The sequence below is a fragment of the Halichoerus grypus genome, chromosome 4 (assembly GCF_964656455.1).
Source record: "Halichoerus grypus chromosome 4, mHalGry1.hap1.1, whole genome shotgun sequence".
In the NCBI taxonomy this organism is placed as follows: Eukaryota; Metazoa; Chordata; class Mammalia; order Carnivora; family Phocidae; genus Halichoerus; species Halichoerus grypus.
In genome coordinates, this window is record NC_135715.1 from 165,150,892 (window position 1) to 165,169,179 (window position 18,288).

General features: G+C 37.9%; 1 protein-coding gene across 1 annotated transcript in view; it reads left to right on the plus strand.

Annotated features, from left to right (window-relative positions):
- The window catches only part of ADAM23 (ADAM metallopeptidase domain 23), a 174,106-nt gene that overhangs the window by 116,641 nt on the left and 39,177 nt on the right, over positions 1-18,288 (plus strand). The window contains exons 10-16 of the mRNA XM_036107978.2: positions 5,734-5,805; positions 7,800-7,963; positions 8,872-8,956; positions 9,905-9,995; positions 12,362-12,410; positions 14,592-14,691; positions 17,932-18,003. Coding sequence (XP_035963871.1) covers positions 5,734-5,805; positions 7,800-7,963; positions 8,872-8,956; positions 9,905-9,995; positions 12,362-12,410; positions 14,592-14,691; positions 17,932-18,003 — 633 coding nt within the window. The remainder of the gene's footprint in view (positions 1-5,733; positions 5,806-7,799; positions 7,964-8,871; positions 8,957-9,904; positions 9,996-12,361; positions 12,411-14,591; positions 14,692-17,931; positions 18,004-18,288) is intronic.

Sequence of the window (18,288 nt, forward strand, 5' to 3'; positions counted from 1 at the left end):
TTCAGATTGCTTTGCATATATCATTAAGTCCTTGTTTTACTTTAAGGAGGCCAAATTAGATTAGTAAACGATAGGGTAAAATGACAGTGTGAAATTCTATTAGTAGACCCTACTCGAGAAAAGGCCTTGAAACCATAAATTTAAAAATATGGTGACTTAGGGGCGCCTGGGTGGCTCAGTCGTTAAACGTCTGCCTTCGGCTCAGGTCGTGATCCCAGGGTCCTGGGATCGAGCCCCACATCGGGCTCCCTGCTCCACGGGAAAGCCTGCTTCTCCCTCTCCCACTCCCCCTGCTTGTGTTCCCTCTCTTGCTGTGTCTCTCTCTGTCAAATAAATAAATAAAATCTTTAAAAAAAAAAAAATATGGTGACTTAATTTATTTTTAAACTTTTATTTGACTCTCTACATTAGCAGACTTTTTTTACTAATTGCCAAGTACTGGTTCAGTTATGTTGAGTATTATTCAGTGGAATACCTGTTAATTATATATGCAGATTTATTTTCTTTACCAGTAGCTTTTAAATGTATTGCTTGATATATGTTAGAAGAAGCAGAGGAGAGGTCCTCTCTGGTCAGAAGGAAAACCAAATGTGTAGACAGCCATTTTAGATAATGAAGGCTAAACTAAGAGTTTCAGAAGGACATTTGCTTGAAACCCCAAGATAATTTTTCATCTGAACTATTTTTGTTGATTAGGACATTGAAATTTTTTGTAGGTACTTCTCAGTCCTTAGCGTTGTGGCATGAAACTGTGGCGTTAGACACTTCCGCTTTCTCTAATATCCATTATGCAAATACTTTTAAAGTAGTGGAAGGAATAATTGTGATACGGTCAAGGCCTCTAAATTCACAAAGTACCTTCACAGAGAGCTGGGAATGAAGAGAACCCTTCTCAGCCCATGACTTTGATGTCCACATCTCCTTCCACCATACTCTAAAACTGTCATCAATCAGAGTAGGTATCAGTAACTGTATAAATAGGAAACAATAATTTTTAAAAAATATTATATACTTTGAATTTATATTTTAATCCTTTTAAATGGAAGCATTTAAATAACCTTGTCTTTATCTTATGACTATAAAACAGCACCCTCCCATTTACAATATCATTTTCACATATGGAAATTTTCTGCACTTTATACCATATATTCTGTGATAAAGTTACCTTCTCTATCCTAGCAAATTTGTTAATGGTAAACCTTGGTAATTATTTTATTATTATTGTTATTAAAATTGAGAGAGAACTAGTCATGATATGTTCATCTATCTTTGAAACTAGAATAAAAGAACTGTAATTTTCACTGATAAACTTGGAAGGAATACATAGTAAGAAATTAAATAAAAAGAAAGCTTTATTTTCGAGTAGTAATAATACCTAAAGTAGAAAGAAATTACCTAAGTGATTTCTACTATTTAAATAAACATTACATCTGGGCTAATAGGACAGAATATTCCTTTTGCTTTGAGACCAGGTTACATCCTAGTCCCACATAAGTGTGTCATTTTATAAGGATTTTTTTTCTTTTGAGAGGTGAGAAAAAAGTTTTTTTAAGGTGTGCTTTATATGAAATGAAGAAAATGAAGATTGTTTTTGAATTTGATTGCCACAAAGAAGTAGTAAATCAGAACATGGGTCAGAGTCCTGAAATTCACATTTTGAAGGTAAAACTGAACTAGAATAATTAACATCTGTTTTTTTAATACCTGGAGTTCTGCTGTTGGCTTTTAGAATGATCATCCTTGAAATGACTCATCCTCATACAATCTTTTGCTAGATGAGGCAACACAATTGTTTTGATAACTGTCACCCTAAGATTGAAAATCAAGCTCCAATTTTAATTTTTTTCAAAAAGCAAATTTCTTTAAGGGTTGTAATTGTTCAGGAAGGAAAAATAAATTTGGCACTTTAAATGTAAATTATTTTCAGTGATCACAAAATGTGAAAGTAAGTTTTATCGTAAATGGAGATTGCACATTTTTCTTTGTATGCAAAATTATTTCTCATTCATGCAGGAAATAGAAACATTTTGCCTACATTCACATTCAAGCTAATCTCTTTAATTCAGAGTCACCTAATATTGGCTTCCTGAAAAAAGGCAGACACCTTATTTTGAACAAGCATCATGTTATCGGTGGCTTTCAATTAGGAAAGGAAAATCCCTCAATTTTGTAGAAAGCATCTTGGTAGCTAGCTGGTGGAACCTAATTTGTAAGCCAATTATAGCCTTGATAAGGGTCTGCAAACATTTCTTTGAGCCACTTGAGCTACATATAAATATGAAAAGCCTTATTCTAATAGAAAATTGGTTGAAATATTTTAAAGTGCACGAGAAAAGTTTTGCTTACATTTTTGCTGTATCCATACGTGTAAGTCCGAGTGCAACTGTGTTATCGCTCAAATATTTTTCAATTTAAATCTCAATTTGAACCCTATTTAAAAACCACTATACTTTATGGGCACATTAACAAATTACGAGTTCTCATCAAGAACTGTGATTTCTTGGGAATATACATTAACTATTTTATCAGAATTGTTAGCTGGAAAAGTTTATCTCCTATCTCAACCCAGAGTAGGCATTGAATTCCAGCTGTGTGATCTTGGATAAGTTCTTTGTCCTCTCTGAACCTCACTGTCCACATTTCTAAAATGGTCTAATAAAACCCACCTCATAGAGTTGTGAGGAGCAAATATTTGTTGTAGGAGAAACACTTATAGATCCTGGTAAATCCTAGCTGCTCAATTAAGTGGAACTTCAAGTGAACAAATCTCATGGGTACCCTAGCTGTCCTCTTTTGTGCTATCTCACTCTCTTTCGTGCTGCCGCAGTGGACACGGTTGATTATGCTCTCCTATGTGAAACATTTTCTTCATCTTTCGGCTTCTGTTGACACAACAGCTCTCCCACTTTACTGGCCCTTCCTTCTTAGTCTTTTGCATCTGGCCTCTAGGATTATGGGAGTGCTCATAGCTTGGTTTTGGGCTCTTTTTTCTCTCTATAACTCTTGCCAATGTGAACACTTCCAGTCTCAACTTTAAATAATATCATGACTTTAGGGGCGCCTGGGTGTCTCAGTCAGTTAAGCATCCAACTCTTGGTTTCAGCTCAGGTCATGATCTCAGGGTCGTGAGATCGAGCCCCACATTGGGCTCCGAGCTCAGCAGGGAGTCGGATGGAGATTTTCTCTTTCCCTCGGCCTCTGCCCCTCTCCCCTCAAAATAAATAAATAAAATCTTAAAAAATATATATCATGACTTTAAATTCATCGCTCTCTACTTTATGCCTCTAGCCTCCTGAGTCCATACTTATGTATCAACTGTCTACTTGCATGCCAGCTTCAGTACTGAATAGGCATCTCTAATATTTCTAAATCAGCACTCTTGATCCCTTAGTCCTAAGCTTCTCTTCACCTAGTCTTTCTCATTATTTTAAATGTCACCTCTATTCCCCCAGCTATTCAAATTCAAGACCTGGCAGTCATCCTTTATTCTTCTCTTTCCTCACCTTCCACATCCTATACATCAGCAATTCCTGGGAACCCTACCTTCACAGTGTGTCCACCCACTTCTCTCTGCAGATGTCCAGCCTTCATTATCTTTTACCTGGACTCTTGCTTCCATGCTTGACCCTTTCTAATTCACTTACCCCACAGCAGAGGGAGCTTTCTATAAAGGAAATCAGAGACATGGAAATTAAAAATATGAAATAAGTGAAAAACATCGCAACATCAAAAAAGACCTCATTAATTTTTTAACTTGCATGTCATATTTTCCCATGATCATTATACTACAAAAAGAAGTCTCCAAAATGGACAAATTAATGTTCAGAAGCAAAATAAAGTTAATTGTCATAGGTATATAACACCACTGCCTTAGAATAGGTGTCAGCTAATATTTTTCATTTCTTTTTGTAATATGTGCTTCTTAATGTCAAGACTTTTAATATTGTCATCACCCCAAAGGAACTTAATGCTGAGGCTTTTGCTTTTACTTTAAAAAATATCTTTGAAATTTTTTAGCGTGTGGAATTTGCTGGACAACTTAAAATGCTTAGCTATTTACAGCAACTTCTTTATGCCAGGTTTGAAAACCCTGTTAAAGTGCCTTAAGATTCTTAGATCAATATGATGTTTTTGGCCCAGTTACATGCACAGATTGATGTTTACTCTTAAAGAACACATGGAGACAGTTTGGGTCAGATTATGATGCACGGTGGCAGCAGTAACATCAAGTCTGAGTCCATTCTGAGTCCAAGTCCATTCAGGCTGATCTAACAAAACACCGCAGACTGGGTGGCTTATGAATAACAGAAATTTATTTCTCACCATTCTAGGGGCTGAGAAGCCCAAGATCATGGTGCCAGCAGGTGGTGAGGACCTGCTTCCCGATTCATAGGCAGCACCTCGCTCTGTCCCCACTTCCTCTGGTGCAAGGGGCAAGGGAGCTCTCTGGAGCTTCCTTTGAGGCACTAATCCCATTCATTAGCCTTCTGCCTCATGACCAAAGCATCTCCCAAAGGCCCCACCTCCTAATACCATCGTTTTGGGAGTTAGGATTTCAACATATGAATTTGGGGGGATATAAACATTCACATCATAGTAAGTGTTATAAATGCAAAATGGTAATAAATTAGTGAATGCTACCAATAACACAGTACTGATTTATTGCACATTTGTCATGGGTTGTCATTGTATGAAGTATCATAAAAAATAAATACCAGGTATGTAAGCATGAAGACATATATTCTTTGTTTAAAAAAAAAACGTAGTACCGGGGTAGAGAGAGAATGAAATGAAGAGAGCCTGACAAATTTATAGTATGAAAGTGGGCAGAGGAGGAAAAAAAAAGAATTTCATGGATTTCCAGAGTAGAACCGTTTTTAATCTTTATGAAAGATATGTTACTAAAGACAGGTTTTAAAGATTTATGGTGCAAATCTGATTCAGTAGTTTTGAGTATGTTTTCCTTTTTCCTCAGTAGAGGGCGTGATCCCCCTGTGGTAGACTCCAGTTTTCAAATGTCCTCTCAAAGACATACTGTGCAGTATTCTTTGCTAAAACTGTAGCCCTCCAGATGTTGTTATGGAATTATTCTATTAATTTATTTTTATTTATTTTCTTAAATAATCATAAATAACCATAAACAATCTTAAACTATCCACGCACTTCATTTTTACTTTTTGTCCCTCCTTTGTTCTGACTTGGAACAGTCAAAAGCCAAGGCTTCATTTGGAGGAGGCATTCTTCTGAAAAAATATACTAAAATGTATAAAAAAATGTGTTCTATATCATGGCCAGTATCTAAAGTGCTGCCTAAGAAATTTTCTTGGTCAGTGTCTGGTCTTGAGTTTAGAGGGAGAAGGGTGTCCAGTTGGGACTAAATTTCTTGGCTAAGCCCTTCGTAAACTGTAATGGTTGTTTCGGTGAACACAAGAAGATTGCATTTGTAGACATTAAGACTGAATGAACTACTCATTTCTCGGGTATAAAGCTTCTCACACAGATTTCTACAGGTTCTCTCCATACTTGGAACTGGTACAGGTGTTTTAGATGAGTTTTGCTGCCTAATAGAGAAATCAAAAAAACACCACTATATCCAACATGGTGCGAGCGGAATTGTCTATTTTTAATCCCTATTTGTACTATTGCTGTGAAGTGTCTGCTTTTACTGAAGTTTGAAATTTGCCATTAAATTATGATTTGGCAGTGACTGGTTTATCCTCTTCCCCCCTCCAGTATAAGAAATATCGCTCTTCTCATGCACACACCAATAACTTCGCAAAGTCCGTGGTCAACCTTGTGGATTCTGTAAGTATCCCAGTTTTCTTGAACCTATTTTCCCAAGACGGGATGGTTTATAAAAAACACCATCCTTAAGCTCATCTGGCTAAGAAATTTCCATATATTTGCCTGATAAACATATATGGTCTGCTTCCACGAAAAGTAGTGTTATCAAAATTTTGGGGGCAGTTGGGTCATTCTCGGTATGCCAAAGATGCATTAGTGTTGCTTCTAAGTGATGTCTAGACCTCTTTGTCACCCAGCCTAGAGGGACAAAAACACTAGAGAAAATTAACTGCTAAAAAGAGTGTAAATTACACTTGGCAAATGAGACTTTGTTAATGATGACCAGTTGAGCTTATTGTCTTAAATATATTGCAAGAGAGCTAATTGATTGAGGTGGAGTATTTTTTTTTTTTTTTAAGAACTCACATTTATTTTCTTAGTAGTGAATGCTTCAGATTTTATTTCTAGATGACAGAATTAAGTGCAGTCCCCCAAATAAAATTAATTTGAAACAGTAAGATATATATCTCCTTACAAAGACTTCTAGCTCTATAAATCGTTCATATTGATATTTTTTTCCCCTCTCATTTTGTAAGTTACAGAGAATAATGTTTAAGATTTTCTTCCTTTTTCCTGATTTAGGTAGAATTACATAGATGTGAATATTATTTGTTATGTTCCAATAAATAGTTCAGTTTGGCTAATCATAGATTAAATATAGCATACTACTTTGTTTTCTAATGTAAAGTGCTATTTTGTTCAGTTAAATCTATTTTTATCTGATATTTATGGTATGTTCCCTCTTAACTGGGAAAAAAAAACTTTTTATGAATTGCCAACTATCTAAATGATACTTATTTCCTCCAAAGAACTGCCTTTGAAACAGTCCCCAAACCTTTCATCACGTAAATACTCACAACATATACCTGTAGGCACAGCTGAGTAACGGTATAATACAGGTGGATGGTCATAGTGAGCCATATAGAGTTAGGATTGAAATTCTGAAAGCCAGTTTACACCTGGTTTATTAATCTGCTGTAATTTCAGCTCTTGTCAGCAGTCTTCTCAGAAGAAGACTATAAGTGAATATGGAAAAGAGAAGTTGCCAAAGCTGTTGACTTGGTAGCATCTCTGTGTTGGTCATTCTACCATGATTGAATAGAACCACATCTTGCCAAGTGGAATTGGGTTCTGAAGCTGGCTAACTAATCTTTAAAAGACATTACATTTAACTCGCTTGTTGTAAAATCATTATAGCTCGGGTTGATTTAGGCATGATGATATTCCTTTTCTTCAGTGTGTTCAAAGATCACCCATTATTTTCTTAATTAGCTTGAAAATAGGACAAAATGATAGCCATCTTTGAAATTGCTTAATTGTGTGAATTGTTTAGCATCTGGGCCAAAAGTCGAGAAAGATACAGTTTAAATACTGGGAGTGAGGCCACCCTATGGTGAGGGGGAAGTGGGTGATATGAATCTGTTTTTCCCTCTTTTGGCCCAGATCTAGGATTCCCTCCCAGTGTTCTTTTACGTGTCATGGCGCTGGGCCTCCAAGGACAAGTAAGCCATGTTGTTGGGCGCTGGTCCAAGGACTTAGTGATCTGTTTCAATCCTGCCGGGCTGACTGGTCGTACTGCACTACGAGCCAGTAGGTCAGGCTCCAGCCACTCTTTGGGAGAGTGATTTTACTGAACGCTGTTATGAATTTATGTCCAGACTTTAGAATCTTGACATCCCTACTGTCCATCCCCTAGTGAGATGCCTGGCCAATAAATGTGCTGATTTGGGATTAAAATAGTCTTGTAGGAGAGGCTGAATTGTGTGATTGTTCTTTCTTTCTTTATTTTTGTTCTTGGAAATGAGAAAGGAAAGAAGATTCTTTATGATGAGCTAATTGTGACCTCATGTTCTCCTCTCACCTCCCCTCCTGTCCTTCCACTGACTCTGAATCACTGATTGTGCATGTTTGACCCAGTGTTTTCCTCCTGCACCTGTCCTGTTGTATACCCTCAGATTTACAAGGAGCAGCTCAATACCAGGGTTGTCCTGGTGGCTGTAGAGACCTGGACTGAGAAGGATCATATTGACATCACCACCAACCCTGTGCAGATGCTCCATGAGTTCTCCAAATACCGGCAGCGTATCAAACAGCATGCTGATGCTGTGCACCTCATCTCGTATGTACCTGCGGTCTTTGATCTTTATGCCCTTATTGTATCCGTTAAGTTATATGTCAGTGTACTGATCTTGAATTGATTCTTCTTTCTGGTTATGTAAGTAGCAGGGAGGTAAGTTGGCTGGTGCTGGGATGGTGGTTCCATGGTCATAAGATTTACCTTCAGAGCACGTTCTTACTTTCACACTTTCCATCCTCCAGGTCAACTCATGATTCAAGGTGGCTGCTGGTGCACCAGCCTTTATTACAGGCACCAGGAATATAGTCATGGAGGAGTTCAAAAGAGCCCTCCTTCCAGCTGAGTTAGCTCTTTTAAAGCAGATTTCCTGAAAGCTTTCACATATCCATTTTACCAACAAATCATATCCTGGCTCTTAATCACATGCCACACATAGAGAGGGTTGCAAGAGAGGCCAGGAAATATAGTCTTTGGAGGTGAACCATTGAATGAAATTGAGATTTTATCATTGAGGAAAAGGATGACCATATGGTCTTTCAATATAATAGGTGGTTTCCTTTTCCATTCATGGCAAAGCTGTTTTCAGACAGTCCTCCAAGGTTCTGTCCTGGAATCAGACCCACCAGATTCCTCTTTCCTTGCCTTTCACCTTAGCTCTTTACTTCTTTTTCTCTCAGTCTATAATCAGCAATGTATAATAATTTATAATAATCGGTCAGTGCTTAGTAGGTGCTCGATTAATGTTTGTTCAACTGAGATTGCTTCACACAACATAAATTTAAAGGTATTTATGACAACATAAATCTAAAGGTATTTAAAATGTAGCTTTTGATTTCTTGAGGAAGAATGAGTTTGGGGTGTTCACTGTAGAAGAGGGAGTAGGTGTGTCTTGGGAGAGTGTGTATGATGGTCACTGTGTTGGTTTCCTGATACACTTCCTTTGTCTTTAGGCGTATGACATTCCACTATAAGAGAAGCAGTCTGAGTTACTTCGGAGGTGTCTGTTCTCGCACAAGGGGAGTTGGTGTGAATGAGGTAAATTTGATCAATTTTCCTAAAGTAGAGCTTTATCTTTGCATCTGACCTCTTTCTTCCCTGTGGCCTAGTTTCCATCCCTCTCAGGCTTGTTTAAAATGACAATGACATAAGAATAAGGTATGAGTGATTTTTATTAGTAAGTGGAACCCAAAGTGGTCTTTGGTGTTAGAAAAGAAGTATTGCTTCATTTCATAATGATGCTTTTTCATGTTTATCAGGCAAATGCATGCCAAAGAATGGTCCAGAGATTTTTTTCACATCTATGGATAAGTTTTTATAAACTTACTATTCCTTTCCCGATAACTTTAAGCTATCATGCTCTCCTATGCATGTTAGGTTTAACTCATTTAAATCAAAGAGTTTATGATTATATTTAATAAGTATCTTTGTTTTCTCCCTATGTAAATTTTCATCTTTATGCCTTCTACCTATATCTCTGTAGAATTCATTGAAACAAATATTTCCTTAGTCTCATTGTTTGGATTCCAGTACCTTCATTTATATCAAGGAAATCCTTACGCCTGTTGGCAACAGCACCCAAAAAGCCGAACCAACTATATCTAAACCCTGATCGATGCCAGAATATATTATACCAGCTTATCCCAATAGCCGTCATTCAGTCGAGACCTCTCTTGGCATATTTGTAGTAAGTTGAATTTATTCTCGGTTTGGTATGAGTTGAATCAGGGCATAGCCTTTTATGGCTTGTATTTTATGTTTCCATGTGAGAGCATCAAGTTCTGAGAGATGCCACATAGGAAGAGAGGCTTTCTGCTTCTTGGGCCCAGTTGCAAGGAAGAAGTGAGAAGGAGCATATGCCATCTTTTGATGCTGTGAGGCTCTACTTAGGGAACTGAGATGATATGTGGTGATGATTAAGAAATAATAACTAGCTTTGTGCACTCTCTCAAATGTCTCCCACACACTTTCAACTCTGAAAAACAGTATGGTCTTCCAATGGCAGTGGCACAAGTATTATCGCAGAGCCTGGCTCAAAACCTTGGAATCCAATGGGAACCTTCTAGCAGAAAGCCAAGTATGTACATTGACCTTCTTACTCGCTTTCATGTGCCATTCTGTCTGTATAATGCATGTACAGTCAATAATAAATAAATATTTTTCATTCCTAAGTCATGATAGTTTAATTGTAGTATACCTCCTTCCTCTTAAAAAAGATGAGCAAATGAGCAACTTAAGGTAATTCTTAATCTGTTCGGGTTGTAGATAGTTCCCCTTCAAAATTCATAAAAATCACACTCATTTTCTCAGAAGAGGAGCAGCTCTTTCTCACATCGCAGAGTGTTGGGGTTCAAGGGAGGGCGTGAATATTCACCCTCTGGGTTCTAAGCAGTGGAGTGTAGACACTAGGTGTCAATAAAGTTCCACTGGGGGTCAATAATAGTACAACTGGACCAGGAAATAGCTTAGATCTAGTGTCAAAAAGGAGCTCCCACTCTAATTAAACTTCCCCACCTACCTCCCTCTAACTGAACTCACCCACATGGTTCCATCAGAAAGGCTCAAGAAGAAGCCTCCCCTACAGGTAGCCCTTCCCTAAGGGCCCTTTAAGCCTGGGAACAGGTGGTAGGGGATAATCCTCTCGTGGGCCAGCAGTGCCAAGAGGGAGTCCAAACAGGACCACAGGCCCCACTCAGTGGGAAAAATGCAGCCAGTGACTGCTGGCATCACTCTCTTCGTTACTCAGAGGAGGGGAAGATGGAAGCACAGGGCTGACTTCCAGGGGTGAAGTACGCAAAGCCCACAGTGGTTTTAGGAGTCCATGAAAAATTTCAGTTTCTTTAAAAATCAGGATAAAATCCAACCTGGATTATATTCCTCTTTAGACCAACAAAGTAGTAAAATGCAATTTCTAATACATTTCTTGTGGCATCAGGCAAAAGTGCCGAGGACCCACAAAAGTCATAATGGGATCTTGTGGAAAGAAAGACCGAGGTATTCCCTCAAATTGTTCTCTTAAGTGGAAGTCTGCTCCCCTCTGTGAAAATACCAGATGCCAATAGTAAAGGTCTCCCTGCCCACCTCAGCTCCCGAGGAAGAAAAGGACAAAAATCTACTGTAACATTATCCTACATTTTCTACCTTTTTGACAACTATCAAATAATTGTCATTAATGCATAGTGTTATGGAAACTTGAAACGAAATATGTATCCAGGAGCTTCTCAATTCCCTTTATGGGTGTATTAAGTTATCACTTGATGGGTATATTAAGTCTGGTGGCATTTAGCAAATATCCACAAACTTTCGTTTATTAATATCTTGCTCAGAGTATTTGCTTTCCCAAGGAAACGCATAGTATACATTAAAGGAGGTGTTTTGGGTTTCATCAGCTGGGATGGATGGCCTTAGTATCAGAAAGGAGTGGGACCAGGTTTATGACCTTGTTTGAGAACCCTGGGGCCTGGAAGAGGCCAGCACTGGGGTCAGCTGAGAGATGTTATGGAGTTGGGTGAGGGGGTGGGTGAGAAGTAGGGGTTCAGGACCGATGCCCGGAGTAGTTCCTTCCTAAAATGTTTTATTCCTTTGTGAATTGTTTGTTTAGGAAGATAGTTCTTTAGTTCTGAACTTTGGCTTTTAAAAAATCCATTTGGAAGCCTTTCTTTAAAAATATCTCTGTCTATGATAGAAAAGAGAATGGGAAAAAATAAATGAAAAGAACAGCCCATCGTAATATCAATATGTCAGTCTCTGGCATCTAGGTTGAGTTTGTGATTGTTGTTTAGTTTCAGTGACTTACACTTTTATTTTGGAATGCTCTCTTTTCCTAAACCTTTGAGCGTAGTGTTCTTCAAGTCTCTGGCCGAACCTCGCTTTGAATCTAGCAAATGGAATTCTGTCCTATAAATTCCAGTGTGCTCTGTTGGGCAGGCTTCAGTGATGCCTCATGACGTGTGCAATAGAGAATCACCGCTCATCTCGTGTGAGCCCCCGAACCACTCTGGGAGACAGGCAGAGAGGCTGTTCTCCATTTTCAAGGTGGAAACACTGAGACCCAAGAAATACTAAGTCACTTGCCTGCAGGACTTGCCTTTCAGGTAGAACTTGGCCTAGAACTCAGGCTTTTCACTTCCAGACCAGGCTACTTTTCATTAAACATTGGAACTGGGAACTCAATTGAGTTTTCTGAGTTACAAAAATGAAGAGAGTGACAGTTTTATTTCTCACCAGCTGTTGTCTTAGGAAACAACCTGTACTTCTGGAAAGGATATAAAGAAATATTGATTGAATGGAAATAGATTTTGTTTGGTGAGCCTTCACATTCTGTATCTACATGACATGGAATTGGGAATAAGGAATTATCTCAAGAGTTGCAATGCAAATTAAAGACGTGACTTTTGTTGTTTTTCTTTTCTTCTGTTGCTTCTTGTTATTTCATTGGACTAGAATGTGACTGCACAGAATCCTGGGGTGGCTGCATCATGGAGGAAACAGGGTAAATTTTCATTATACGTGCCTTTGATGCATGCCTTTCACTGACATTGCTGCATGTAATTAGATACACTGTCTCTCAGGTACTGATCTTTTAGGCTCAGCACTCAGTATAAATCCAATCATTAATTATCTGATATTTTAAAAATGAAAGGACTGATTCACCTTATATTTTAATTTTTTATAATGTTGATAAGAGTAAAATATAGTAACAACTTCTATTTCTATTAACCTTTAAAAGAAGCCCATTATTAAATGCTTCTAAGTTTAGTAGATACATTAATTTTTTTAGTGCACTTAGACTAAGAGCTGGTTGTCTGCCTGGAGCAGTCAGTGAAAGTCCATTTTGTCATCAATTTATATTTTAAGGAACTCGCAAATAGATATGTTTGCTCTAGTAAAAATTGTACTATACTGCTTATATAATCCATACAGCTTTTTTTTTTTATTAAGACAGATTTATTGTGTCTAAATTAGGTATCATCTCTTGATAGACATTTGAACATTTTCTCACCTATCTCCTCTCTTCTTGTGAGGATACTTGGAGAACTAGAGTCACTGCCCCGGAGCTGCTATTGGTGTCTGTGAACCAAGGCCTGGAAACATTGCCCCCCCCCACATCCCCCAGCCCCTGCCCCTGTGGGAGCCATTGACCCAAGGCTCCCTAAGCTAGAGCCTACTCCTACTAGACGTAAGACGTTGTCTCACCCAGCATCTCTCCTGTTTCTTCTGTGCATGCCAGAGATCTGCTCGATACATTGCCTGTTTCTGGTCCTCTCCGTCTCCTGAGGAGCCCCAGTGGCCAGAGGCTCTGACCTACTTGTACAGAGTCCCTTCTTTACGCTCCCACCAGGAGTCCTGCTCCTGGTGGAAAAGAGGAGTGTGATCATGAGGGATTGCAGAGAGAGTCAACCATTCTACCTGCTGCTTTAGAACATGTTTCTAGAAATGTAGTTTAAACCTGAAACTGTAGACTTTCATGCTCCCCTTACTGTTCTACCATAGTTTAGTAACCTTATGGCTTAAACAGCATTTTTGCAGACTACTATAGGAAGGTAACACCATTTATAATATTGCTTCTATAGGGAGGCACCTTCTGTCTTCTAAACTCCCAATTTCTAAATGGATTTTTGGACTGGCCACCCAGAGGATAGAATAAAACTATTTAAAGCTGATATATATATATTTTCTCAAGTATACATTTCTACATAGTTCCTTTAAGAGATCACTGTCAACAATGGCAAAAACTTTTCTTACTTCCATATACTACCCTCATGCATCAGAGTACAAGAAACTTTAGGATTACATCCTAGAATCTGTGGCCTGTCGCTCTCAAATCAAGTACTATAACAAATACGCCCAAGGAATCAGTGTGTATGATTCAGTTTAACTTTGACCGTGTGTATAATATCTCCCCAGGTACTGACATAGAGATAGTAATTGGATTAATTAAATCACAAAGAGGCTCATATCATATTCCTAAGTCATGAATATATTTCAGGTTGAGCCTAAAAAGCTATTATCTAATTCTAATTCAGAAGGAGCTTACCCTAATTCTGTTTTTACCGAGTGTGTATGTGCTAAAAACATATATACATATATGTGTATATATATTCATGTATATACATGTACGTGTATATGTATATATATATATAGTATGTGTGTATATATATAGTATAATACTTCTCTTTCCTTGATTTCCTTGTTTGCCTCATTGGTGTTGCTGAAGTCTGCATTATATAATCTTTAATAGATTGACCCTCACAATTCCTTCCTCCAAAGTAAAATCTGGTAGGTTCCTTTGCATCTTTTATTCAGGACAGAGGCAAAAAATGCTTGCCTTTACTGAGAGCAAACAAAAATGACCACACTTTAAAATATAGCTTAGGTGGAGAAGTTTTGTGATAAGCTTTCCAAAACTCTTCCAGGCCCAGGCACGGAAGGGCTTGGTTGCTGAGGAGGTTATAACCTGGCTCCCAATCTGTGGTTTTCTTTGACTATCTATTTTTACAAATTCTACCACACATACTTATTTGGCAATTTGAACATAAATGCCTTGTCATAACCTGTGTGGAATCATCTAGATCCAGAGTGAACCTGTTGTTCTAATCCAAGGGTTTTAATTTTCTTCTCTGATGCCTGCTTTTGGTAAATTATTTACATAATTGATTCTTTATTTTCTCAGGGTGTCCCATTCCCGAAAGTTCTCAAAGTGCAGCATTTTGGAATATAGAGACTTTTTACAGAGAGGGGGTGGAGCCTGTCTTTTCAACAGGCCGACAAAGGTTAGTAACTCAGAAAGTGTAATTATTTCTTTAATTTTTTTTTTGCTTCTAAGACATTTGTTTAATGTACATAACATTCATGAAAGCACTAGCATTTGAAATCATGTACAACTCAGATCTGCTCAGAATCCAGTCACAAATCTCTTATGGGAAAAGACTTAAAAGCCATTCTTGCATTTTACTCTTTGTGAAATGTTGAAAAGTAGCTCCGTGACTTAATAAAATGAGATGCAAAAAGACATACCTTTTTACAGCGGAACACTGCCAAATGTCAGATACTTGTCTTGGAAAACAGGTCTTTTTGGGGAGGAGGGGATTTGTCAATCAGATTAATATTTAGTCATAAAAGCCATTATCATGTTGAAGTCTGGTCCTGTTTAAATGAATGATAAAACTATAGTTTTGCTGCTTTGAATCTCTGATTTTTCAGTGCTACTTGTAGCCCTCCCACTTTGTTCTGCAAACAAAGAAACAAACATTTCAAAATATATTTGAAGTTTACATGTTAGGATTTTCATCCTGCTGCTTAGAGATTGTGGGTTAGATTAAGATATATTGCTTTAACCTGTTCCTCTGAGAAAAATCCATTTTCCATTGATATTCTCTCTAAGAGTATAACTAGTTTCCTGGTTTTTTTTTTTCTTTTTAAGTGGTCTATTCTCCTAGACAGGAAGCATTACTAATGTCAGCTAGCCCAAAAATAGCCCAAAGTATTTATGGATCTCATAAATACATTTATGTATTTATTATTTATTATATAGTCTCTTTATGTGGGAAGGTCCATGGTGTCGACTGGCATTTCATCAGGATTCATATATACATTGTCACAATCCTTATCCATAATTCCTTAACTCAAAAAGCTCTGAAAATTGGAAGTCTTTTTTATGAGTTTGCAGAAAACACGTCAGGCAGTAAAACTTATCTTGGACTGAAAACCTTTATTACCCCTCATAGTGTAAATATTCATAAGTATTACTGCAGAAATAGAAATGTTTTTGATTATAGGGTGTGCACCAGGCCCCTTAGGGCTATTACCTAGAACATGGTAAATGTATCATACTTTCCTAAAATCTAGCAAAGCCAGAATTTTCAAACTCACTGGCTACAAAGCTTTTGCGTAAGGGACTGTGGACCTCTAGTAGTGTATTTGGAAATGAATCGTCAACAGACAAAAAGACAGGATTGCTGCTAATTAGCAGATGGTATAGAAACTCTAACATTGCACATCTCATATTTCTTTTGAAAATACTACTTCATAAGTCAAATATAGTCCATTTGCTGTACAAAATGTTTAATGCTCTATGAATTGAGAGAGCATTGAAATCACGTTAACCTTCAGAAAAAAAATCAGTGACTAATGTGGGTAACTGACAGAATAATTTACTCCTAGCCTCATAAGTAAGTGATACCCCTGTAGTCAGGGGATGGTCGTTGGATGCCTGACATCTGTATAACATCTCAGTGAGTCTGCAGAAAAAGAAACGGGAATTTTAAAGTGACCTTGCACCATTAAATCCAGCCGCCTGCCTTTCATGACATTGATCTCAGTGCAACAGGAAGCTGAAAACTTCGAAGTGTTCAAAGTGGGGGAAATGAGTAGTAATGATTGGCATAAGCTGCTGACATTTATGAATTGGAGTATACATGACTAATTTCACCTGCCTTGCATCTCACCAGCCAATTAGAAGCATTGTGCCTGAGAGCACAACACTGAGCCCTAAGGTTTCTAGTGTGTATGGAAGGATCCATCATTAGATTTCTGAAATTGCCTGTGAGTAGGAAGAAAATTATTCTGATAACTTGGAAACTAAATAAATATAACGATATATCTTCAATTTTAAAAGTTAGTAAATATGGATTTTTTTTAACCTACATGGCAGAATGATTTTTCTTTAAAAGCCTCTATGGATTCTAGTGGAATAGTTTGTATGTATGTATCAAAGAATTGACTTTTTTTTTCCCAAGTGCTTTTAGTCAATGAATGTATGCATGTGTAGTTTACATGGTATATTCCACATTATCTGCATGCCTCTTTTCTGCGCTGTGGGACCCTTCCCACCTGCTATGTTTTCCACCTGTCGCTGGATGGAAGAAGGCTCCTAAGAGTGAGATCTAGCAGCTGGTTCCATGTGAGGCCTGATAGGAAAGTGCTAGCCATGTTCCAGTCTGAGCTTCCCATTTCCATTTTCTCCTGCCTGCTGATAAAATACCACAGAGATCAGGACTGTTGATTTCACTTATTGGACTTTGCTATGGTGGAGTCTCACCCAAATATGCTGGAAAACTTTCTTGCTTTGAATAAGAGTTTTTCCTTACTGGAAGTGGAAGGAGAATCGGGTCTTTCTCAGATGGACTCGGTGGAAGGCAACCCTTCCTTGGGGTCGCTGGAGGAGGAGTCTCTCTTACCCTCTCATATTCCTGTCTCTGAGCATTTGGGTTGGAATGTGCTGTTCCAGTCTTCATCCAAGAATGATGGGCATGCATAGGGAGATCTTGCCCCAGCTAAGGGGAAATAGAAATATTTCTCATAAACACTCAACTGCCTCCACAATTGGTTGCAATATAGTTTGTCTGGCAAGCAAGTTCATAGCACTAGTAGAGTGGATTATTCTAGAAATCTGACTCTTCCATTGCTCCAGGAATGACTGAGAGATTTCTATACATCCATGCATATGTCTGCACGTTTATTTAATATGCTTTAGACAGTGCAGATTTCTTTTCAATGCGAATGATGGGCATGGATTTCCAGCAGGAACTTTTCTACACTTATTTGCATTTCCTTGATTGTATTTGTTACATTTGGCTGTGACTGAAACATTTTTATCTTTTTGACAGTTTTTGTGTTTTCTCAGCTGCCTGGAGATAAGTCAGTAAATTAGATATCTGTGAGTCTTAGCATTGCATTTTAGCTCCATTAGCAAATATGATAAATAATCTATTCCTTTTGACAGCTTATTTCCATTAATAAGTAATTCTAATGGTAGAGGTCATCTCTGGAGCCCACCTCCAGAGAATCCTCCAAGAAATAGTACCCCATTTAGAATATGGTTTTTAGAAGTGTTATTAATAAGTGAACAGTGTTACCCACAAAGACATCATTTGTAAGATGCCATTAACAACAGATCACAGAAGAATTTCACATGGTAGTGGATTATAGGACCATGTATGTGGCCCTATTGGTGTGTTGATTTTCTGTGATAAATTAAAACGTTTTTCCTTTCTCTTCCTAATCTCTTTTAGCTATTTGAGCCCACAGAATGTGGAAATGGATATGTGGAGGCTGGAGAGGAATGTGACTGTGGTTTACACGTGGTAGGTATAAGAGATCTTTCCTACCTTCAACACGGCTCCTCCCCAGAGCAAACAAGAATAGTGAGAAGCCTACAGGGTCCTTCTCTGTGGTCTTACTGCCTTTTTTTCTCATCTCTCTCATCAATGCTTAATCTCAGCTCAGACATGTTAGAATTAATCATGTCTTTATGGCCTTGTTTGAAAAAACCCTAATGGATTCTTCTAATCAAATCTCCTACCTCTTAAAAATTCGTAGCTCATATTCATCCCATTCAAATTTTACCAAATCATGAAATAGTCTTTCCA